This window comes from Somniosus microcephalus, chromosome 15 (genome assembly GCF_052327205.1).
Source record: "Somniosus microcephalus isolate GS21.2 chromosome 15, FLI_Smic_1.0, whole genome shotgun sequence".
Classification (NCBI taxonomy): domain Eukaryota; kingdom Metazoa; phylum Chordata; class Chondrichthyes; order Squaliformes; family Somniosidae; genus Somniosus; species Somniosus microcephalus.
The window spans coordinates 25,456,397-25,475,257 of NC_141001.1; the positions used below are offsets into that span (position 1 = coordinate 25,456,397).

Consider the following 18,861-nt stretch of genomic DNA (forward strand, 5'->3'; position numbering starts at 1 on the left):
AAGGCAGGTAAATGGAGTTAGGTCACAGATCAGCCATGAGCTCATTGAATGGCAGAACAGACTTGAGGGGCTAAATGGCCTACTCCTGTTCCTAGGTTAGACATGTTCAAAATAAATAATTCCATACCCTCCAGCAGACTAACAATGTTAGAGAGAACCACCTTTTCAGATTATATACCAGTTTCCACTTCTGACAAAGGATCTACACCCGTAACACTAGCCTATATTTTCTCTTCAGAGCAGAGTGCTGGTATGTGTTTCCAGAACTATTTATTTTTAATTCAGCCATGCTTATATATACTTGATGAAATTAGATTATTTCTTTTATTAATTGTTGCCTTTTTGCCTCCATAGAATGTAGATCTAAAACTGTACACTGTATTTTGGTGCACATATTGTACAAAACAACTACAATCTATCCTCTGCGAACCAGCCTTTAATGAAATCAGGCACCCTCCTGAAGTTTAACATAACTACCATCACAAATAAAAATGGATTGACTAGTACTAGTCACAAATAGCATATGCATCATCCTCAAGCACTGAAAGAAAACAAACTTCGTCTTGTGATATCTCAGTTCTGCTTCATGTTTCTAATGATCTCTGTGGCCTTCCTTACATCAGTGAGTTTCTCCTTCATCATAGATGACTAACAATAGGAAGAAGGGCCACTTAGTTAAAGTAAAAACTTGTGTTCCACAATTTTACCTACCCACTCCCAACTAGGATTGGAATCAGAAGATGCTATGGAGATGCTCAAGTTCACATGTCCATTCGAACAAATGGAGAATCAGATGTGCAGCCTAAAGGGCTGCAAAAAGAACATAAGTATAAACACACCACAAAAATAAAATTAGTTTTATCAGTAAAACTATCCCACTTCATCATTATACATTCAGTGTTTAGGAGGTTAATGGGCTGAATTTCCACTTGGTTCACAGTAGCAACGTCTTCTGCCAGCAGAAAGCACATGCCCTGCCAGTAGCCAGCAATTTAAATATGTTAATAATACACAACCAGCAAACTCTGCTAATTTCAGTCACCACTTTTCTCAGCTAAGTGCAACAGATGAAAAGTCTACCCCAGCAATAAGTGTAAGCTAAAAAAATATATTGTATTCCTGTCCTGCTTCATCATTTACTGCTAATAGGCCATACCTAATGTATGTTGGGGAAGGGTGGAAGGGGCAAGGCAATCTGAATGTACTGAAGCCAAAGATAAAATAAGCTTCTAATTAGCCCAATACCTAATTCTCAGATAATCAGTTAGCTGAACCAGTGCTTTCCCTGAACTCCTGCCACAGAAATGGGGAAAAAAATCATAGCTATCACCAAGTTAGAAATCACAAAGCTCCTGGCAGGACTACCATTGCCACTTCCAGCTACTAGTAAAATCCAGCCCTCTGTGTAACATCTCACTGAATGAAGCTCTCTTCCTCACAAGTAATTGTTTTCACCCAATACAAGTCAAATTGCATAAATAAATGACTGAGAACAGGTTTACATGTGCTTTATTTTGTGGTAGCAATGTTGTCAGCTGTTTTTTGTAGTATGAGACCTGAATAAATAAATTAAATACATATACACTGCTGTGCAATGCTTATGGTAGTGGGTATTAGGACAAAAAGATTAGTAGATTAATTTAAAGCCAATTCTAAAATGTGATCGAATATAGCGGAAATGGTCTAATCTTCAGGAAATAATTGTTCTTTTCTGGTAGACTCGGTTGATTTGGGGTTGTTTGACATTATTAATTTAAACAAAACAAAAATTTTCTCCTTCATTGTACTCCCCCCACAACCCCCATCTTGTCTTCTTCATTGTTAACCCACGATTTCCACCGGAAACCCACACCAAACTCCTGCTAGTTGGGAGCATCTTCAGTTCTGTCCCGGACTCCCAAAATGTAGCGGATCTTTTTTCTGCTGTCACTGCACTTGCTGTTTACCATGGCATAAAATGCCTTGTCCGTCACGTATGCAAACTTCAGCTGCACATATGCTGCAAAATACAAAGTAGTAAAATGTAAGTTTTGGTGGATAATCTTCAACAGGATTATTTGACCATGACATTTCAGTCTTGATCCAGTTCCTAGTCCAGATACACCAGGAACTGGACTAAGATTGAAATAATAAATACACAACTCCACATTCAATCTGTGCAGACACCTATAGAAGTAAGAGGTCACACAACACCAGGTTATAGTCCAACAGCTTTATTTGAAATCACAAGCTTTCGGAGCGCTGCTCCTTCTTCAGGTGAAGTGGAGAAATGCATAAAGACACAGCTTATATAGTCAGAGAATCATGTCAGATGTTTACAGGTAACCTTTCCAACTGCCATTTATCACACCTCGGCAGAGAGATAATCACAGCAGTCAAAGGTGTGAATGGTGTCCAAACAGGTCAGTCAGGGAAACATTACATCAAAGAACAATGAGGTGGGGTCACAAGGGGTCAAGGAGACACACGACAACGCAAAATCGTCGAGCAGAAACTGATAGCCAAGTTCCGCACCCATGAGGACGGCCTCAACCGAGATCTTGGGTTCATGTCACGCTACATGTAACCCCACCTGACGCAGGGTCATCCAGACTCGAGTCGACATTGGCTTGTTCTCTCTACACAGATGCGGCCGGACCTGCTGTGATTTCCAGCCAAAAAAAATGTTTTTTGTCTGTTTTTTTGTTTTTCATACAGACCCCAGCATCTGCAATATTTGACCCCTTGTGACCCCACCTCATTGTTCTTTCACACAGAATCACAGAAACCCCACAGTGCAGATAGAGGCCATTTCGGCCCATCGAGCCTGCACCGACACATATCCCACCCGATCCCCGTAACCCCTACACCAACACATATCCCACCCTATCCCCGTAACCCCACATATTTAATCCCCCTAACACTAAGGGTCAATTTTTTTTAATCATAGCCCAATCAACCTAACCCGCTGTTTCCCTGACTGACCTGTTTGGACACCATTCACACCTTTGACTGCTGTGATTATCTCTCTGCCGAGGTGTGATAAATGGCAGTTGGAAAGGTTACCTGTAAACATCTGACATGATTCTCTGACTATATAAGCTGTGTCTTTATGCATTTCTCCACTTCACCTGAAGAAGGAGCAGCGCTCCGAAAGCTTGTGATTTCAAATAAAGCTGTTGGACTATAACCTGGTGTTGTGTGACTTCTTACATTTGTCCACCCCAGTCCAACTCCGGCATCTCCACACCATGGCTACCTATAGAAGTAGTGGGGTTAGAATACGATACAAAGCTCCCACTTTCCATTTTAGGCAATAGTGTAAGTATCAAGCACTCCTAGGTCAGGGGACAGCACAGCCAGATGCAGAATAAGTTCTCTTTATTCTGACTCAACAGTGTGCATCAGGATCAACCTCAGAAGAACACCCCTTACTGCAACAGTCTGGCATTTTTTCCATTTACTACACAAATCATCCTGTAGCCTGTGAGATTGCCAATTAGAGGTGATGGTGTTCCCATGCACCTGCTACCCATGCCTTTCTAGGTAGAATACCTAGGTGACCTTTCCACTGAACTTTTTCCAAAACTTCCTAGAAAAGTAATTTGAATACATCGCAGCGAATGGGGAACCTCAGAAGCGGAGCAACCAAAGGCTTATGCCATCTCCATCAATTAAACAAATCAATATTAGTGCGACTCAATTCACAGAATTCTAAAATTCAAATCCTTTCACTAAACTGAACTTGATCACTTGCAGGAAATTAGTTGAGTTCTGGACTCACTCAGCTGCTGTATTCTGTTGTCAGGAACATTCTAAGTTACACATTTTTTTTAACCAAATATTTAAAAGATGACATTACTAATTCAAGCTACCTAAAAAATGTTTGATTAAACAAACGTCGGGCAATATTGGACTTTGTTTTGCCCATTTCTCGGATGTGAAATGGGGCAAAAGGATCTAATTTCAGGGGCTATGCCCATGTCCATGTCCAAAAAGGCACATGAAATATATTCAACGCCATATTGGCTCAGGTGATATTTAGGCATCCAGTGTCCGTCTTAAATGAGTGTTAGGCTGCTCATTAACATATACAAGCGCTGGCCCCTAAGTTTTTCCAGTTCCTTCTGCAGTCTAACTAGCGGTCCTTAAAGGGATTGCTGGAGGCCACCAACAAAGATGGTAAATTTTTTCTTTTAAACTTCCCTTAATATGGAGCCAGGAGTGCCTTCAATAGAAATAAAAACTGGGAGAGATGTAAACCGGATTGCCAATTCACTATCACCTGTTTTACATTATCGCACAAAGTCAAAATTATCCCCATAGAGTTCTTAAAATATGCAAATATTACCACAAGTGGTGATTGAAACTGAGTCAAATCATAACATTTATGATGGAATCAGTTTAAAAACTTGAAAGAGAGAAATATTAAAGGTTAAGGGAAAGAGCAGGGAAATGGGAGTAAAGTACATTGATGTGGAGCTAGCACTGGCACAAGCAAGGTGTACCAAAAGGTTTCCTCCTGTGTTGAAAGTTAATTCTTAAGACACTCCGTATTCTCACTGTGCTATTACTGCTTATTCTGCACCCTCTTAATTTTAAAACATACTAGTCAATCTTCTGTGGCACTGCACATGGTGATTACATAGACATGGCAGGTCATAAGGAAATTAGCTAATGAGCATTCAAAGTTTATAACTGTCTAGACTTATTACTGATGGCTTCAGTGTGTGGAATTCTGCTCAAGTAGGGTAGGGACTGGTCCAGAAATTCTACTGGGGGAGGAGTTACAGAGGAATATCAAGGTACAGACATGGCATGGAAATCTGAGGGACTGTGTACAAATGAGAAGCAGTGTCAATGACATTTCATGAGGCCACATTGAGAGAAAGGTGTCTGTTTAAATCATGCTGCAGTGAGGAAATTAATTTTAATAAAAACATTGAAATTTCACTGGTGTACTATAAAGAGTTATTGCAATTCACTCAACTTTCATTCTTTCCTTAATACTCTTGCTGAGGGCAAACACACTCCTACCTAGTGGTTTTGTAATGTAATGTCATGCTTACATACATATTGGCCCCAATATTTATGGGGAAGGAGCGGGTGAGCGCGGAGGAGACCCGGAAATCTCGGGGACGTAGATGTCCTGCCAAATTTAACAGCAGGACCTCTATCATTTTTTTCTTCCGTTTCCCGCCCGGCAACTGGCCATATTGACAGCCTGCCCGGCTGCCAAGCAGGAAAGCCAGCGGCAGGAGGCCGCAGCCGGCAATTGGGAGAGATGATTGGGGGGTGTCAGAGCCTGGTAATCGGGAGGGTAAGATCGGGGCTCTGGATTGGGGCTTAGTGGGAGCGGCAGCTGATCGCAGCAGTGAGGAGAGGCCACGATTGGCAGAAGAGAGGCCGAAGGTTTGCTTGAGGGGCCGGATGGAGCACTCCAGTTCCTCCTGGTCCATAAGGATGCTCTAAAAAGCGCTTGACGTAATAAAACTCACTACGCACTTGGTTTGAGCATAAAGCGAGGCTTTAATCAACTTGTTTCAGAACATGGAGGTCTAGTTGTACTTCACTAGTTCCTTGTCTTACAAAATGTCCCTGGCTACCTGGGGCCGATGCCTGAATATTTATACTCCTTGGACGGCGCCACCAGCTGGCCATCCAGCGTTATTTCACAAGTAGTTTCTTGATGAATGATGAGATTTATAACAGCACTTATCTGTTGGAGCCGGCTGCTCACATCTCTAGGTTTCCCAAGCCCAGCTGTTAAATTTAAACCAGGCTCCCAACTGCACGGTCACGCTACTCGCCGCCGTAAAAATGGCAGCAGGCACGTATGTGGATCGTTGGGGGCATGTTCCCCGATATTTAAATTTAAACTTCCCCGACCCTCTCGTGCCCGTTGTGGGGGGTTAATGTCTACCCCATTGAGTCTAAGGCCAGAAATACAGTTCTAGTACTAAGTTTGGAGCTAACATTATCATGCTATTTTAACATTTTAAATTCCATTTTGCCATAGACAGAGCCTGACATAGGAGCTTTAAATGTATTTCAAATGGAATGTTGTGATCTATTAATCTACTATCTATTTTAATATATAATAGATTGGTGGACTTTGCTTATCGATAGATTGATATATAAATATTTTTCCATTTTTGGAACCCAACATCAGGTTCGAGTACTTACAGATCAAGTACAGCACAGGCTAGATTCAAACTAAAACTCTATGCTGGCTCAACAATACCATACTTGTGACTTCTTCGCATAGTTATAGTTATGACCATGACTGAAACTTTAAATGAATGAGGTGGAAACTTAACATTATCCTCACAGACATTAACACTTGAAAATCAGTTGCATACCTTTGATTGCATCCACAACATCTGGATCAAGGGCAGGTCTGGACATGTTGAACCCACTGTTTTTGCCTTTGCCTCGAGCACAGTGTGCAGCCAGATGCTGCTCAGTGTAAAAGTATTCTAGCAGTGCTCTTGTTAGTTTGCTGGGGTCACTCCTCTCAGCAGGACTGATGGAATTTAAGTTAAGGCAGCTGACTGAAATCCCAGAGCCAGGCTGCACTCCTTCCTTTGAAATATAAGCAACAAGAAACATTATACAACAGTGTATTTAAAATGCTTTCATGCACTTGATTACAGCATCCTAACAGGCTGTCTCTTAACTTAAACTCCTAGCAATTTACTTCTATGAACATGCAAACTAACCAAGTGTACCTGTTTGACAAAGAGACCAATTAGCCACTGACACAAAGTTTTGCTGTCCTAACATAATGGGGTCGATTTTAACTCGGGTGCGGGGAATTCTCGGGTTCCCCAAATTTGGTGTTTCCCACACAAATCTAAATGGGTGTGTGAGATTGATGCAATTTTAACTCAATTGGCCAATTGATTTCCAACGTGTGGGAACCCTTGGCAAATGAGTATTTCCAGTCAGAAAGTCGCACAATATGACATCATTATTGCTGCTGCATTCAGGGTCTGCAACAAGCCTGGCTTCTTCTGCAGGCTGCCAACCTTTTGGCATTTGCTGATGCCATTCTGCTTCCAGCTCAGTGTAAGAGAAAGACCGAGGTCTGCACCCTGTTTTGACGAAGTTGCCCTGCAGACTTTAGTGGAGGGAGCAAGAGCTCACAAGGAGGTGCTCTTCCCTTCATCAGGGAAGAAGATGCCTCCCCAGCAGACAAAGGCTGCGTGGCTGTAAGTGGCAGAGGAGGTCAACTCCTTATCGGCTACCCGCAGAACCTGGATACAGTGCAGGAAGAGATTTCATGACCTTCAGCACACTGGAAAAGTGAGTATGAAGTTCCCATCACTTTCAATCTGATCTCCATTGCCTCTCCTCACCAGCACTCAGCTTTAGCAATCTCTTCCTCCACATCCCACTTGACACTGACATCCATGCACCCTTACCCATTCCCTCTCTATGCTCACATTCACCTAACTATTCGACTATGCAGCCCTCACATTCCCTATCACTCTGATGCTATGAAAACAACTGACAACACACAGGGAGGGCCCTTGGTCTTGCCACCTCACTCCATCTTTGTCTCCTTCTAAGCACCTACGCTATGGATTCTCTACACTCACTCCTTCATTCTCACTCAAACTCCACTTGTCTCCCTCATTGCAGGAAAAGAGAGCTCACAATAAAAGAAAACGAGTGAGGACAGGAGGAGGGCCACCATCAGTAGCCCACCACACCCCCTGGGAGGAGGCGGTCCTGGAGATCGTAGGACTGGAGGATGAGGCGCAAGTGGGGGACGGACAGGCGGGTGCATCACAGCAAGCTGGTGACAGAATAGTTTTCCATCTCTCTCATTGACATTGCATGAGTCACTGATAATGATTCTGAAGCTATAATAGATGGACCTATGATCATCTGCAATATGCAATGTGCATGTAACCTTGGCATCACATCTCTGACTCTTTCCTTCGCTCCCCCACAGGACCATCGAGAGCCCCCATCCCCACTGTCCAGGAGGAAGAGCCTGAGCTGCCAGACTCCTCAGAGGAATCTGCAACCTCTGAGGGCGCAGCGTCAGCAGAATTCAGCGCACCCAGCACCAGCACAGACACTCACACCTCGGTGGGACCTTCGGGACATAGAGTAGTGTTGTCACCTGGTGTATCACAGCTCACAAGTGAGCATCAGCAGATTGTGGAGACGGACAGCAGTGGAGAGTGCTAGTCGGAGGGCGCAGGACTCTGCCAGCTCGGCTCAGCTGCATGTCGACCCTCTGCCTCTGGGTCCATCCATAAGATCAGCGGGGCTGGAACTCCAGGAACAGATGCAGGAGTCTCTGGCAGGTTTTGTCTCCAGGGTCAATGTGAGTGTGGAGCGAATGGAGGAGTCCATAGCGAACATGAGCAGAGCCTTTGTGGAGTCATTGGCGCATGAACGCATCACCATGGAGAGGATGGCAACCTCCATGGAGGAGATAAGTCGCCAGGGTATGGAAAACATGGTGAGTGTTCATAATAGAATGACATCTCTTGAGGAGCGATGGGCATCTATTCAACAGAGAAACCAGACCTTCATGGAAGTCCTTCTGAGTAGGACTGCCAGTGCAGATATGGGTCCCCATGGCCCCCTGATGTGCAGCAAGGTGCTCTCAAGCCACTTCCAAGCGCTGGCCCCTTTTGGCCTGTGCAGCTTCAGGTGGGTGAGCAGCAGCCTGGCGCTCCTGTTGCTGCTGCTGTTGTTCCTGCTGTTGTTCCTGGTTCTGCTGGTGCCGCAGCTGGTGTTCGAGCTCATCTAATGTCCAGAAGGGAAGGAAATAAATGGCTCCCATGCTTCTGGTATATGCCTCCGTTGAGGAAGCGCTGAGTGAAGGTGGCGAGCGGGGTTTCCCAGGAGGTCACACTGGAGATTTGTGTGAGGCTCCAACATTCCACAGGTGTGGTTAAGCCTGGTAAAAGTTGCCCCAGGTCTGAAACAACAAAGTCCTGCCACCTGCAAATGATGACTAATCAAATCTCCTCTTTAATGGTTGACCTGCAGCTGATGGTCAGCAAGCCAATAGTGTTCACGCCAGGTTTCACAGGCGTGATCCCCACCAGGCGTGTTTTATGTGGGAAAAGGGTTAAAAATGCAAGGGCCTGTTAAAATGGGATTATAAAGACCAATTATTGCTGATTAAGGGCCTTAAAGACCAGTCCCGCCTGTTGGTCCCGAATCAGTCCCGCCTCCATCAGACACGCCTGGGTTAAAATGCCTCGGGGTCGGGAACCAGGCCCGGGGGGGGGTCTCGCCCGCCAGTTTTAGCGATTTTAACCCCCCGCACGCCTCAAAGCCCGCCTCACGGCTGAGTTAAAATCAACCCCAATGTGTCAGGTTGTGCATTTATCACTGTGATTTCCCAAATAGCAAGTTCCTGATTTTAGCTGGGGGGGGGGGGGGGGGGGGGAGGGGGGGGGTGGGGGGGAGTGGTTGGAAAAGAGGGAAAGTGCTGTGTCAGAAAGCACAGGAAAAGTCACAGGAAGTCTTATTAATGGATGAGTCAAGTACAGTAAAAACTGAGGCCAGGGAACAAGTTGCCTTTCGGATGAGACGTTAAACCGAGGCCCGATCTGCTCTCACAGATGGAAGTAAAAGATCCCATGGCACTATTTTGAAGACGCGCAGGGGAGTTACCCCCGGTGTCCTGGCCAATATTTATCCCTCTATCAACATAACAAAAACAGATTATCTGGTCATTATCACATTGCTGTTTGTGGGAGCTTGCTGTGCGCAAATTGGCTGCCATGTTTCCTACATTGCAACAATCGTGAAAGGCGCTATATAAATGCATGTCTTTCTTTTAGAAAATATGTTGTCAGATTTTGTGTGCATATGGATTAATGCCAGATGTTGTAATGTCACAACCTCAATACTTTATGCATACACATTCCTCAAATTGGCACAGCAGTGACACAGCCTGTCACACGTTAGTAATTAAGCAGGTTTCTGACTATGGAGCTGAACTACACAGAAGCCAGCTCCACTGAAGTGTGTAAACCCATGAGAGTGACCAATGTAAGCCACTTTCCCAAGGCACAGAGCCCAAAGAAATGTCAAAGCACCTTATTAGAATGCACTGGATAAGGGGTCTGACTGGTACAGTCAATTAGAACACTGTTGTTTTACCTCTGGATATAGGGAAGCATCTAACCTCAAGAGTATGCAATGTTGGCTCCAGTTATAAAAAGTGGAAAGAAATATGCTTAACTTAATGGATACAAAAATTCTCCCATATAAATACTCAGAATAAAATTAATGCAAATTACAGATCATAAACTAACATCCTCTCTTTACTATTAATAAGCTGGACTGGTACCTGGTCTATTTCTATCCATCAAGACTCTACCTTGACCTGTGAGCAGAACTTAAAAACACAGACCATGCTCTTGTTGCATCATGTACATCCTTTCTGATTGAAGAGGAAGGAAAGTCTTAGGGAAGCACATTTGTTCTAATTACAGTACTCCAATTTTTAATCAAAGAAAAAGACACTCCCCAAAAACTTCAATTATTACATTCATTCTCAGGACGTGGGTGTTGCTGGCAAGGCCGGCATTTATTGCCCATCCCTAGTCGCCCTTAAGAAGGTGGTGGTCTTCTTGAACCGCTGCAGTCTAAATTACTTTAAATGTTAATTTTCCTGCTGACATGGAGACTCTCAAGCAGTGTTTCCTTCCCTGCTAGGCATTCTAGTGACATCAATTACAGACATCACTCATATGTGTCCCAGAGTAGCACCAGTACAAACAAAGGGGTACAACTGCAAGCCAGTCTCACAACAACTTTGGAGCTCCTGAACCTGGAAAGCACTTTATAGACGACTAGCTGGGGGGGCCCGGCGTTGCCAGGGCAATTTTGGGCCGCGCGGTTTATGGCCGGGCGCTGCCGCTCCCCCGCTCTGTGTCACTGTTTCCCTCCCTGAACCCCTCTCTCTCCCTGCCCCTCTGTCCCCCCCTCTCTCTCCCTGCCCCTGTCTGTCCCCTCTCTCTGTCCCTCCCTCTCTCTCCCTCTACCCCTCTCCTCTCCCTCCCTACGGCTGGGTGCTGCCGGGTCCCGCGCTCTGTGTCACTCTTTCCCTCCTTGACCCTCTCTCTGTCCCTCCCCCTCTCTCTCCCTGCCCCCTCTCTCTCCCTGCCCCTGTATGTCCCCTCTCTCTCGCTCTCCACCTCTCCCCCTCCCCCTCTTTTGGCACCCGGGGAAGGGCTTTGAAAATTGAGCCCGGCCGCGGTGGCCGTGCGGGGCCTAGCGGTTCAGGCCCGGCCAGGCTCTCGGGCCGAGACGGACCCCAGCTGATTACCCGGTGTACCCGGCCGCCGCGCCGCGGGTAGCGTGGTTTATGGACGGCCGCTGATGCTCCCCCGCCCGCTCTGTGTCTCGGGCTGCAATGTGGGGGTTTGTTTGGCTGGTGCTGTCACTGTGGGGATGAAAAAAATGGCGAAGTGTCGGGAGGCTGCAGGATTAGGCCCGCCCACAGATGGCGGATTGGTCAACCATCAGGTCACTGAACTGTAGGATTGGTCAACCATCACGTTACTCAACGCTAATGAGCGGTAGGATTGGTCAACTGCTAATGAGCGGATTTTTGAGCGTTTTTTGTATAGTGTCCGAACAATTTTTGTCTGACCAAAAAGTAAATATGCCTATTAGACTCCCCTAATGATAAGCTTTCTTTTGATATAACATGCGTGTAGGTACGCTCTATAATTTTTGAGTGTATAGCGGACAGACAGACAGGGGGAAAGGGGGGTGGGAAGGGGGTGGGGGAGGAAAGGGGGTGTGGGGGAAAGAGGGGGGGAAGGGAGTGGGGGAGCCAGCAGACCCTCTCCCCTCTGCCAGTGTTGAGAGTTGCGCTGCCGGCGGCGGTTGGAGAAGGCTAGGCCCCGGGGCCTTGGGCACCCGCACTGACATGGCCCAGCCGAGCCCAGCGCCCCGGGCAGCCCGAGCTCTGCAGCCGCCATTCGGCCGCAGGCCACAGAGCACCCGAGCCCAGCGCCGGCGATGGCTCTGCAGAGCGCCGTACCGCCCTGCCAGCCTTTACAAAGATGGCGGCGGTGGCTACGCTCGGCTCAGGCCCGCCCCGCCAGCCTTTACAAAGATGGCGGCGATTGCGGGCCGCTTGTTGAGCGGGACGGGAGGTGCCTAGCTCGGGCATGGCTGGGGAGGAGAGGCCGAGGCTTCGAGGCCTGCAGGCGGGGTAACCCTGGAAGGTTGCGGCGCCCGGCGGAGGTAGCGAGTCAAGAGGGAAAAAAAAAGGGTGAAAGGTAGGAAAATTAATGAGGTTAGAGAAAATATTTACAAATTAATTAACTTTTTTTAAAAACAATTTAATTGTGTTTTAAAAGCAACTTTTTTTTTGCTGGAAATCTAGATTTGAAAATAAACACGCAGAAAGTGGGAAATATAAATGAATAGTTAGGGATCAAGATGGCGGCCACTCACCTCAGCTCAGAAGGATTAGGCCCGCCCACACACGCAATGAAACGCCCCCCGTGATGCACCGATTGGTCAACCATCAGGTTAATCCCCTGTACGATTGGTCAACCATCACATCACATCACTTAACGCTAATGAGCGGAATGTTGCCATTTTTTTAACCTTTTTTGTATACTGTCTGAACAATTTTTGTCTGACCAAAAAGTAAATACGCCTATTAGAGTCCCCTAATGATAAGCTTTCTTTTGATATAACATATGTGTAGGTACGCTCTATAACTTTTGATTGTATAGCCGGACAGACAGACAGACAAACAGACAGACAGACGGACGGACCGGTTTATATATATAAAAATATATATATAGATATATAGATATATAGATGTTCAAGCAGTTTCAGAGTGGCACTCCGGTCACATTGGGGTCATGCTTCCTGCTGTTGAAAATGAGCTTCTCCGGGATGCTTCCCATCATTTATACTACCAGAGCAAGGCAGCAGGGAGCAGATTCTGAATCGAGGATCTCCATGTTAGCAAGAAAATGTACATTAAAAAAAAATCAAAGATTTTTCTTGGTGAGAGTATAATTTTCTTTTATAAAAAGGGAGCATACTTAGTATACCCCTGGATTCCGCTTGCGTTTTCAGCCCTGTGCACAATGTAGCAACTCCAGCACTCAGGTGGGCATTACTATTTTTGCTGGAGCAAAATCCTAAGCTCTCAAACAAAATGTTTTTGTTTTCAAGTTTAATAAACATAACCTCATGGTCAGCTCCGATTGTAAGACAAATCAACCAAAGCTCTAAATAACAAAAAGGAATCTCTGTCCTTTTGTGTGAATATCTCTCTCTCCATTTCTGCATGTTTGTACTGTACTATTTTTCTCTATTTCTGCATGTCTTGCGCTTTTTTCTCAATCTCTGTGTGTATCAGTGGTTTTGCTGTGGCTGAAAGTCTCTCTATATCTCCCTCTGCAACTTTCTCTCCCTCCCCATGTCTGTGCCTTTCTCTCTCCTGTCTGATTTCTCTCTGTCTCTCTCACCTGTGTCTGAATGATTCTATCTCTATGTTAGTAAAATTCAACTAAAGTGGGGGGCGCAAAACGAATGGCTTGGCCACCCATTACACATCCTGCCCAATTTTCTTCTCCAATGAAGTCAATAGAAAGGAAACTTGGGCAGGGTGTATAACGGGCAGCTGATACACTACCATCTGTTTTGTGCCCCTGCAAAAGTTGAATTTTACCCCCGCGTTTGAACTCTCTCCCTTTACATACGTCTGGCCTGGTTTGCTTTCTTTGAAAATCTGAATACACTCTCTCCCTTCTGAGGCAGAAAGCATTGCATCTAATAAGGGAAAATGGATACACATTTCAAACAGAGGAACTTCAGGGCAATGCAGTGGGATTAGTTTTGAATTGCTCTAGCAAAGAGCTAGCATAGACCTGATGGACTGAAGGACCTCCTTCTGAATGTAAATGTCTATGATTCTATACCCTTGATTGTTAGGAAAGGTGGAAAAGGTGCGCACGAGCCCGATAGCAGAGCCAGAGAGTTCGGGGATGTGGAGGCCCTGCTGATCTGAACGGTAGGGCCTCATTTAAATAAAAGTTCCTGGAGTCCCACACAACACCCAGCCAGATTCAACCAGACTACCTGGCTGCCAGGTGGGAGCGGAAATTTGGTAGCAGTCAGTGGGAGATGGGGTTCCAGGACGATCGGAGGATTCCCACACGATTGGGGATCGGGGCGGGGGACATAAGCTTCTTATATCACAATAGACAAATACTGACTTTCTTTGTGATCGGGGGGAGGCCACGTGGGGATTCACTCGCGATTGGGCAGAGTCTGGGGCTGGGGAGGTCCAAGCACTCCTTGAGGGTCCTGAGGGGGAGTACTCCTGCTCCTCCTAACGCATAAGGAGATCAGAGGCAAATTTCTAAGACTTACCTCAGCCTCTTCTGGCTAATCAGCTCTTCCCGCTGTGGTTCTGTTGCTGGGCAGCAGGCAGTGTGGGCTTCCCCCAAGCTTGATGTTCATATTACATCATAGCATCGATGACGTCATTGGGCCACAACTTTTTGCAAGTTAAGTAGGCCCCCGCCTGCCTTTAGCAGGAGCTTCGTTGATGGCCTGAATGATCGCTATTAATATTACGGGGCAAGAAGTGGGGCAAGAGGACCATTTTTCAGTGGGGGAGCATTTGGGAAACAGTGTTGGCAATATTAATAGATTTAGAGTAGTTATGGAAAAGGACAAGGAAAAATCAAATGTGAAAATCAACTGGAGGAGGGCTAATTTCAGTGAGTTGAAAAGGGATGTGGCCCAGGTGGATTAGAATCAAAGATTGGCAGGTAAAACAGTAAATGAGCAATGGGACGCCTTCAAATAGGAGATAGTTTGGGTACAGATTAGACACAGTCCCATGAAGGGGAAAAGGAAGGGCATCCAAAGCTAGAGCTCCCTGGATGACTAAAGATAGAGATTAAAATGAAACAAAAAAAGCAGGGTTATGATAAATGTAAGGTTCATAATACAGTAAAGAACAAGCTGAATACAGGAAGTATAGAGGAGAACTGGAAAAGGAAATAAGAGGGGCAAAGAGAGTGAATGAAAATATATTAGTGGGCAATATAAATGGGAACCCAAAAGTCTTTTATAAACATATAAATAGTAAAAGGGTAGTCAAAGGAAGGGTGGGGCAAATTAGGGACCAAAAAGGAGATCTTCTTGTGGAGGCAGAGGACATGGCTGAAAATAAATAAGTACTTTGCATCTGTCTTCACTAAAAAAGTGGATGCTGCCAATGTTCTCTGAACACCTTGGGCTAGATTTTCGTGGAGCCGTCAGGCGGGGTTTCAGGCATGTGGGGGGGAGGGGGGGGGAAATCCTGAATTTGGGGGTCCCGACACCATCTCGCCCCACGTAAGTTTCAGGGGCGGCGGGTACCCGCCCCGCACTGGGACCCGCCGAAACCAGGTGGGAAGGGACTAGTGCCAATTAACTGCCTGTTAACAGGTAGTGAACAGGCAGTTTTTAGCCTAATCCCTATTTTGAGGGGTTTCGTGTGGGATTCCCGACGGCTCCAAACCACGCCAGGTTAGAGCAGGCGAGCCGTCGGGTTGAAAGAGTTGGAGGGGTCGCGATGTCAGTGCTCAGGTGAGTGATGGGTGCATGAGTGCAAAGGTAAGTGTGTTTGGTGTGTCTAAAGTGTGTAAAGAACTTTTACTTACCTGTACTTACCTTCACAGCCTTTCTTCCTGTAGGCGTCGGGAGCCCATCACTCAGCCAGAACTGAAAGCTGAATGGCTGCGATCTGTGAAAAGTGACAATCTTCAGCTTTGAGTGCCGGTGAGAGTTCTAACTGAGTCTGTGCAGAAGGACTCATGTTAGAACTCAGGAGTGTCAGTGTTTCACAGCTTCAAAAACTCTTGACAGATGAAATTGCAGTCTGTGACGTCACCTGTTGCCAGGTGGCCCTTAATTGGCCTGCTGAGCCCACTGGGCAGGCTCAACAAGGTAAATCAAGCGAAAATCACGCGGATTGGCCGGACGTCGATGTAGGCGGGTCAAAAACCCAAAAGGGGAAGTCCCGCCTTCTTCCCGACAGGTTCGGGAAAATCTACCCCCTTGTATCTCCTCTCCAATGTCCCAGCCTGCCATTTTATAAAGTGTTAAAATATTACTGCAGTCTTCAAAAGCTTAAATTCAAGACTGGAAAGTCCCATACTTCAACTCATGCACAGGAAAGTTAGTTTTGGTGAGGCTGAAAAAAAAAGCAACTAAACAACTTTTGAGTACTATTGGTGTATTTACCGTCACCTCTATTCCCTCATGATTATTTTACTTACCATTTACATCTAATTATTATTCACGGTCTGTTGCACCCTACTGTAACATAGAAACATAGAAGATAGGAGCAGGAGTAGGCCATTCGGCCCCTCGAGCCTGTTCCGTCATTTAATGAGATCATGGCTGATCATCCAAATTCAGTACCCTGTCCCTGCTTTCTCCCCATATCCCTTGATCACTTTAGCCTTAAGAAATATATCTAACTCCTTCTTGAATATATTTAATGAGTTAGCCTCAACTGCCTCCTGTGGTAGAGAATTCCACAGGTTCACCACTCTCTGGGTGAAGAAATTCCTCCTCATCTATGTCCTAAATGGCTTACCTCTTATCCTTAGCCTGTGACCCCTGGATCTGGACTCTACCGCCATTGGGAACATCCTTCCTGCATCGAGTCTGTCTAGTTCCGTTAGAACTTTATAAGTTTCAAAGAGATCCCCTCTCATTCTTCTAAACTCCAGCGAATATAAGCCTAATCGACCCAATCTCTCTTCATACGTCATTCCTGCCATCCCAGGTATCAGTCTGGTGAATCTTCACTGCACTCCCTCCATGGCAAGAACATCCTTCCTCAGATAAGGCGACCAAAACTGCACACAATACTCAAGGCGTGGTCTCACCAAGGCCCTGTACAACTGCAGCAAGACATCCTTGCTCCTGTACTCAAATCCTCTCGCTATGAAGGCCAACATACCATTTGCCTTCTTAACCGCCTGCTGCACCTGCATGCTTACCTTCAGCGACTGGTGCACAAGGACACCCAGGTCTCGTTGCACTTCCCCTTTTCCCAATCTATTGCCGCTCAGATAATAATCTGTCTTCCTGTTTTTGCCACCAAAGTGGATAACCTCGCATTTATCCACATTATACTGCATCTGCCATGCATCTGCCCAATCACCCAACCTGTCCAAATCATACTGAAGCCTCTCTGCATCCGCCTCACAGCACACACGCCCACCCAGCTTTGTGTCATCTGCAAACTTGGAGATATTACATCTAGTTCCCTCGTCTAGATCATTAATATATGTTGTGAATAGCTGGGGGCCTAGCACCGATCCCTGCGGTACCCCACTAGTCACTGCCTGCCACTTGGAAAAAGACCCGTTTATTCCAAGTCTTTGCTTCCTGTCTGCCAACCAGTTCTCTATGCAAGTCAGTACCTTACCCCCAATCCCATGTGCTTTAACTTTGCACGCCAATCTCTTATGCGGGACCTTATCGAAAGCCTTCTGAAAGTCCAAATACACCACATCCACTGGTCCTCCCTTATCTATTCTACCAGTTACATCCTCAAAAAATTCCAGTAGATTAGTCAAGCATGATTTACCTTTTGTAAATCCATGTTGACTTTGTCCAATCCTGTCACTGTTTTCCAAGTGCTCTGCTATTACATCTTTTATAATGGACTCTGGCATTTTCCCCCACTACCGATGTCAGGCTTACCAGTCTATAATTCCCCGTTTTCTCTCTACCACCTTTTTTAAATAGTGGGGTTACATTAGCTACCCTCCAATCCATGGGAACTATTCCAGAGTCTATAGAATTTTGAAAGATGACCAGCAATGCAGCTACTATTTCTAGGGCCACTTCCTTAAGTGCCCTAGGATGTAGATTATCAGGCCCTGGAGATTTATCGGCCTTCAATGCCGTCAATTTCCCTAACAAAATTTCCCTACAAATACTGATTTCATTCAGTTCCTCCCTCTCATTAGACCCTATGTTCCCTGATGTCTCTGGAAGGTTATTTGTGTCCTCCTTTGTGAAGACAGAACCAAAGTATGTATTTAATTGGTCTGCCATTTCTTTGTTCCCCATTATAAATTCCCCTGATTCTGCCTGCAAGGGACCTACGCTTGACTTCACCAATCTTTTTCTCTTCACATATCTATAGAAGCTTTTACAGTCAGTTTTTATGTTCCCTACAAGCTTACTCTCATATTCTATTTTCCCCCTCTTAATTAATCCCTTTGTCCTCCTTTGCTGAATCCTAACGTACTCCCAATCCTCAGGTTTGCTGCTTTTTCTGGCCAATTTAAATGTCCTCTCCTTGGATCTTATGCTATCCCTAATTTCCCTTGTTAGCCACGGTTGAGTCACCTTTTTTGTTTTATTTTTATGCCAAACAGGGATCAACAAATTCTGTAGTTCACCCATGCGATCTTTAAATGTTTGCCACTGCCTATCCACCGTCAACCCTTTAAGTAACGTTCCCCAATCCATCCTAGCCAACTTGCGCCTCATACCATCGTAGATTCCTTTATTTAAATTCAGGACCCTAGTCTCTGAGTCAACTACTTCATTCTCCATCTTAATGAAGAATTCTATCATATTCTAATCACTCTTCCCCAAGGGGCCTCGCACAACTAGATTGCTAATGAATCCTTTCTCATTACATAATACCCAGTCTAAGATGGCCTGATCTCTAGTTGGTTCCTCGACATATTGGTCCAGGAAACCATTCCATATACACTCTAGGAATTCCTCCTCCACAGTACTGTTACTAATTTGGTTAGCCCAATCTACATGTAGATTAAAGTCACCTATGATAACTGCTGTGCCTTTGTTGCACGCATCTCTAATTTCCCG

At 45.6% G+C, this 18,861-nt stretch overlaps 1 protein-coding gene across 5 annotated transcripts in view; it reads right to left on the reverse strand.

The window, feature by feature from the left end:
• prdm11 (PR domain containing 11) overlaps nucleotides 1–18,861 on the reverse strand; it is a 72,904-nt gene that overhangs the window by 26,628 nt on the left and 27,415 nt on the right. The window contains exons 4-5 of one of the 5 annotated variants that reach the window (XM_086007567.1): nucleotides 6,342–6,564; nucleotides 1,493–1,999 (exon numbers count right to left, since the gene is read on the reverse strand). The exons of the other annotated variants lie outside the window; for them this stretch is intronic. Of the exons in view, the coding sequence (XP_085863693.1) occupies nucleotides 1,863–1,999; nucleotides 6,342–6,564 (360 nt within the window). The 3' untranslated portion in view covers nucleotides 1,493–1,862. Of the gene's footprint in view, nucleotides 1–1,492; nucleotides 2,000–6,341; nucleotides 6,565–18,861 lie in introns of those variants that run through there. 5 annotated transcript variants of the gene reach the window in all.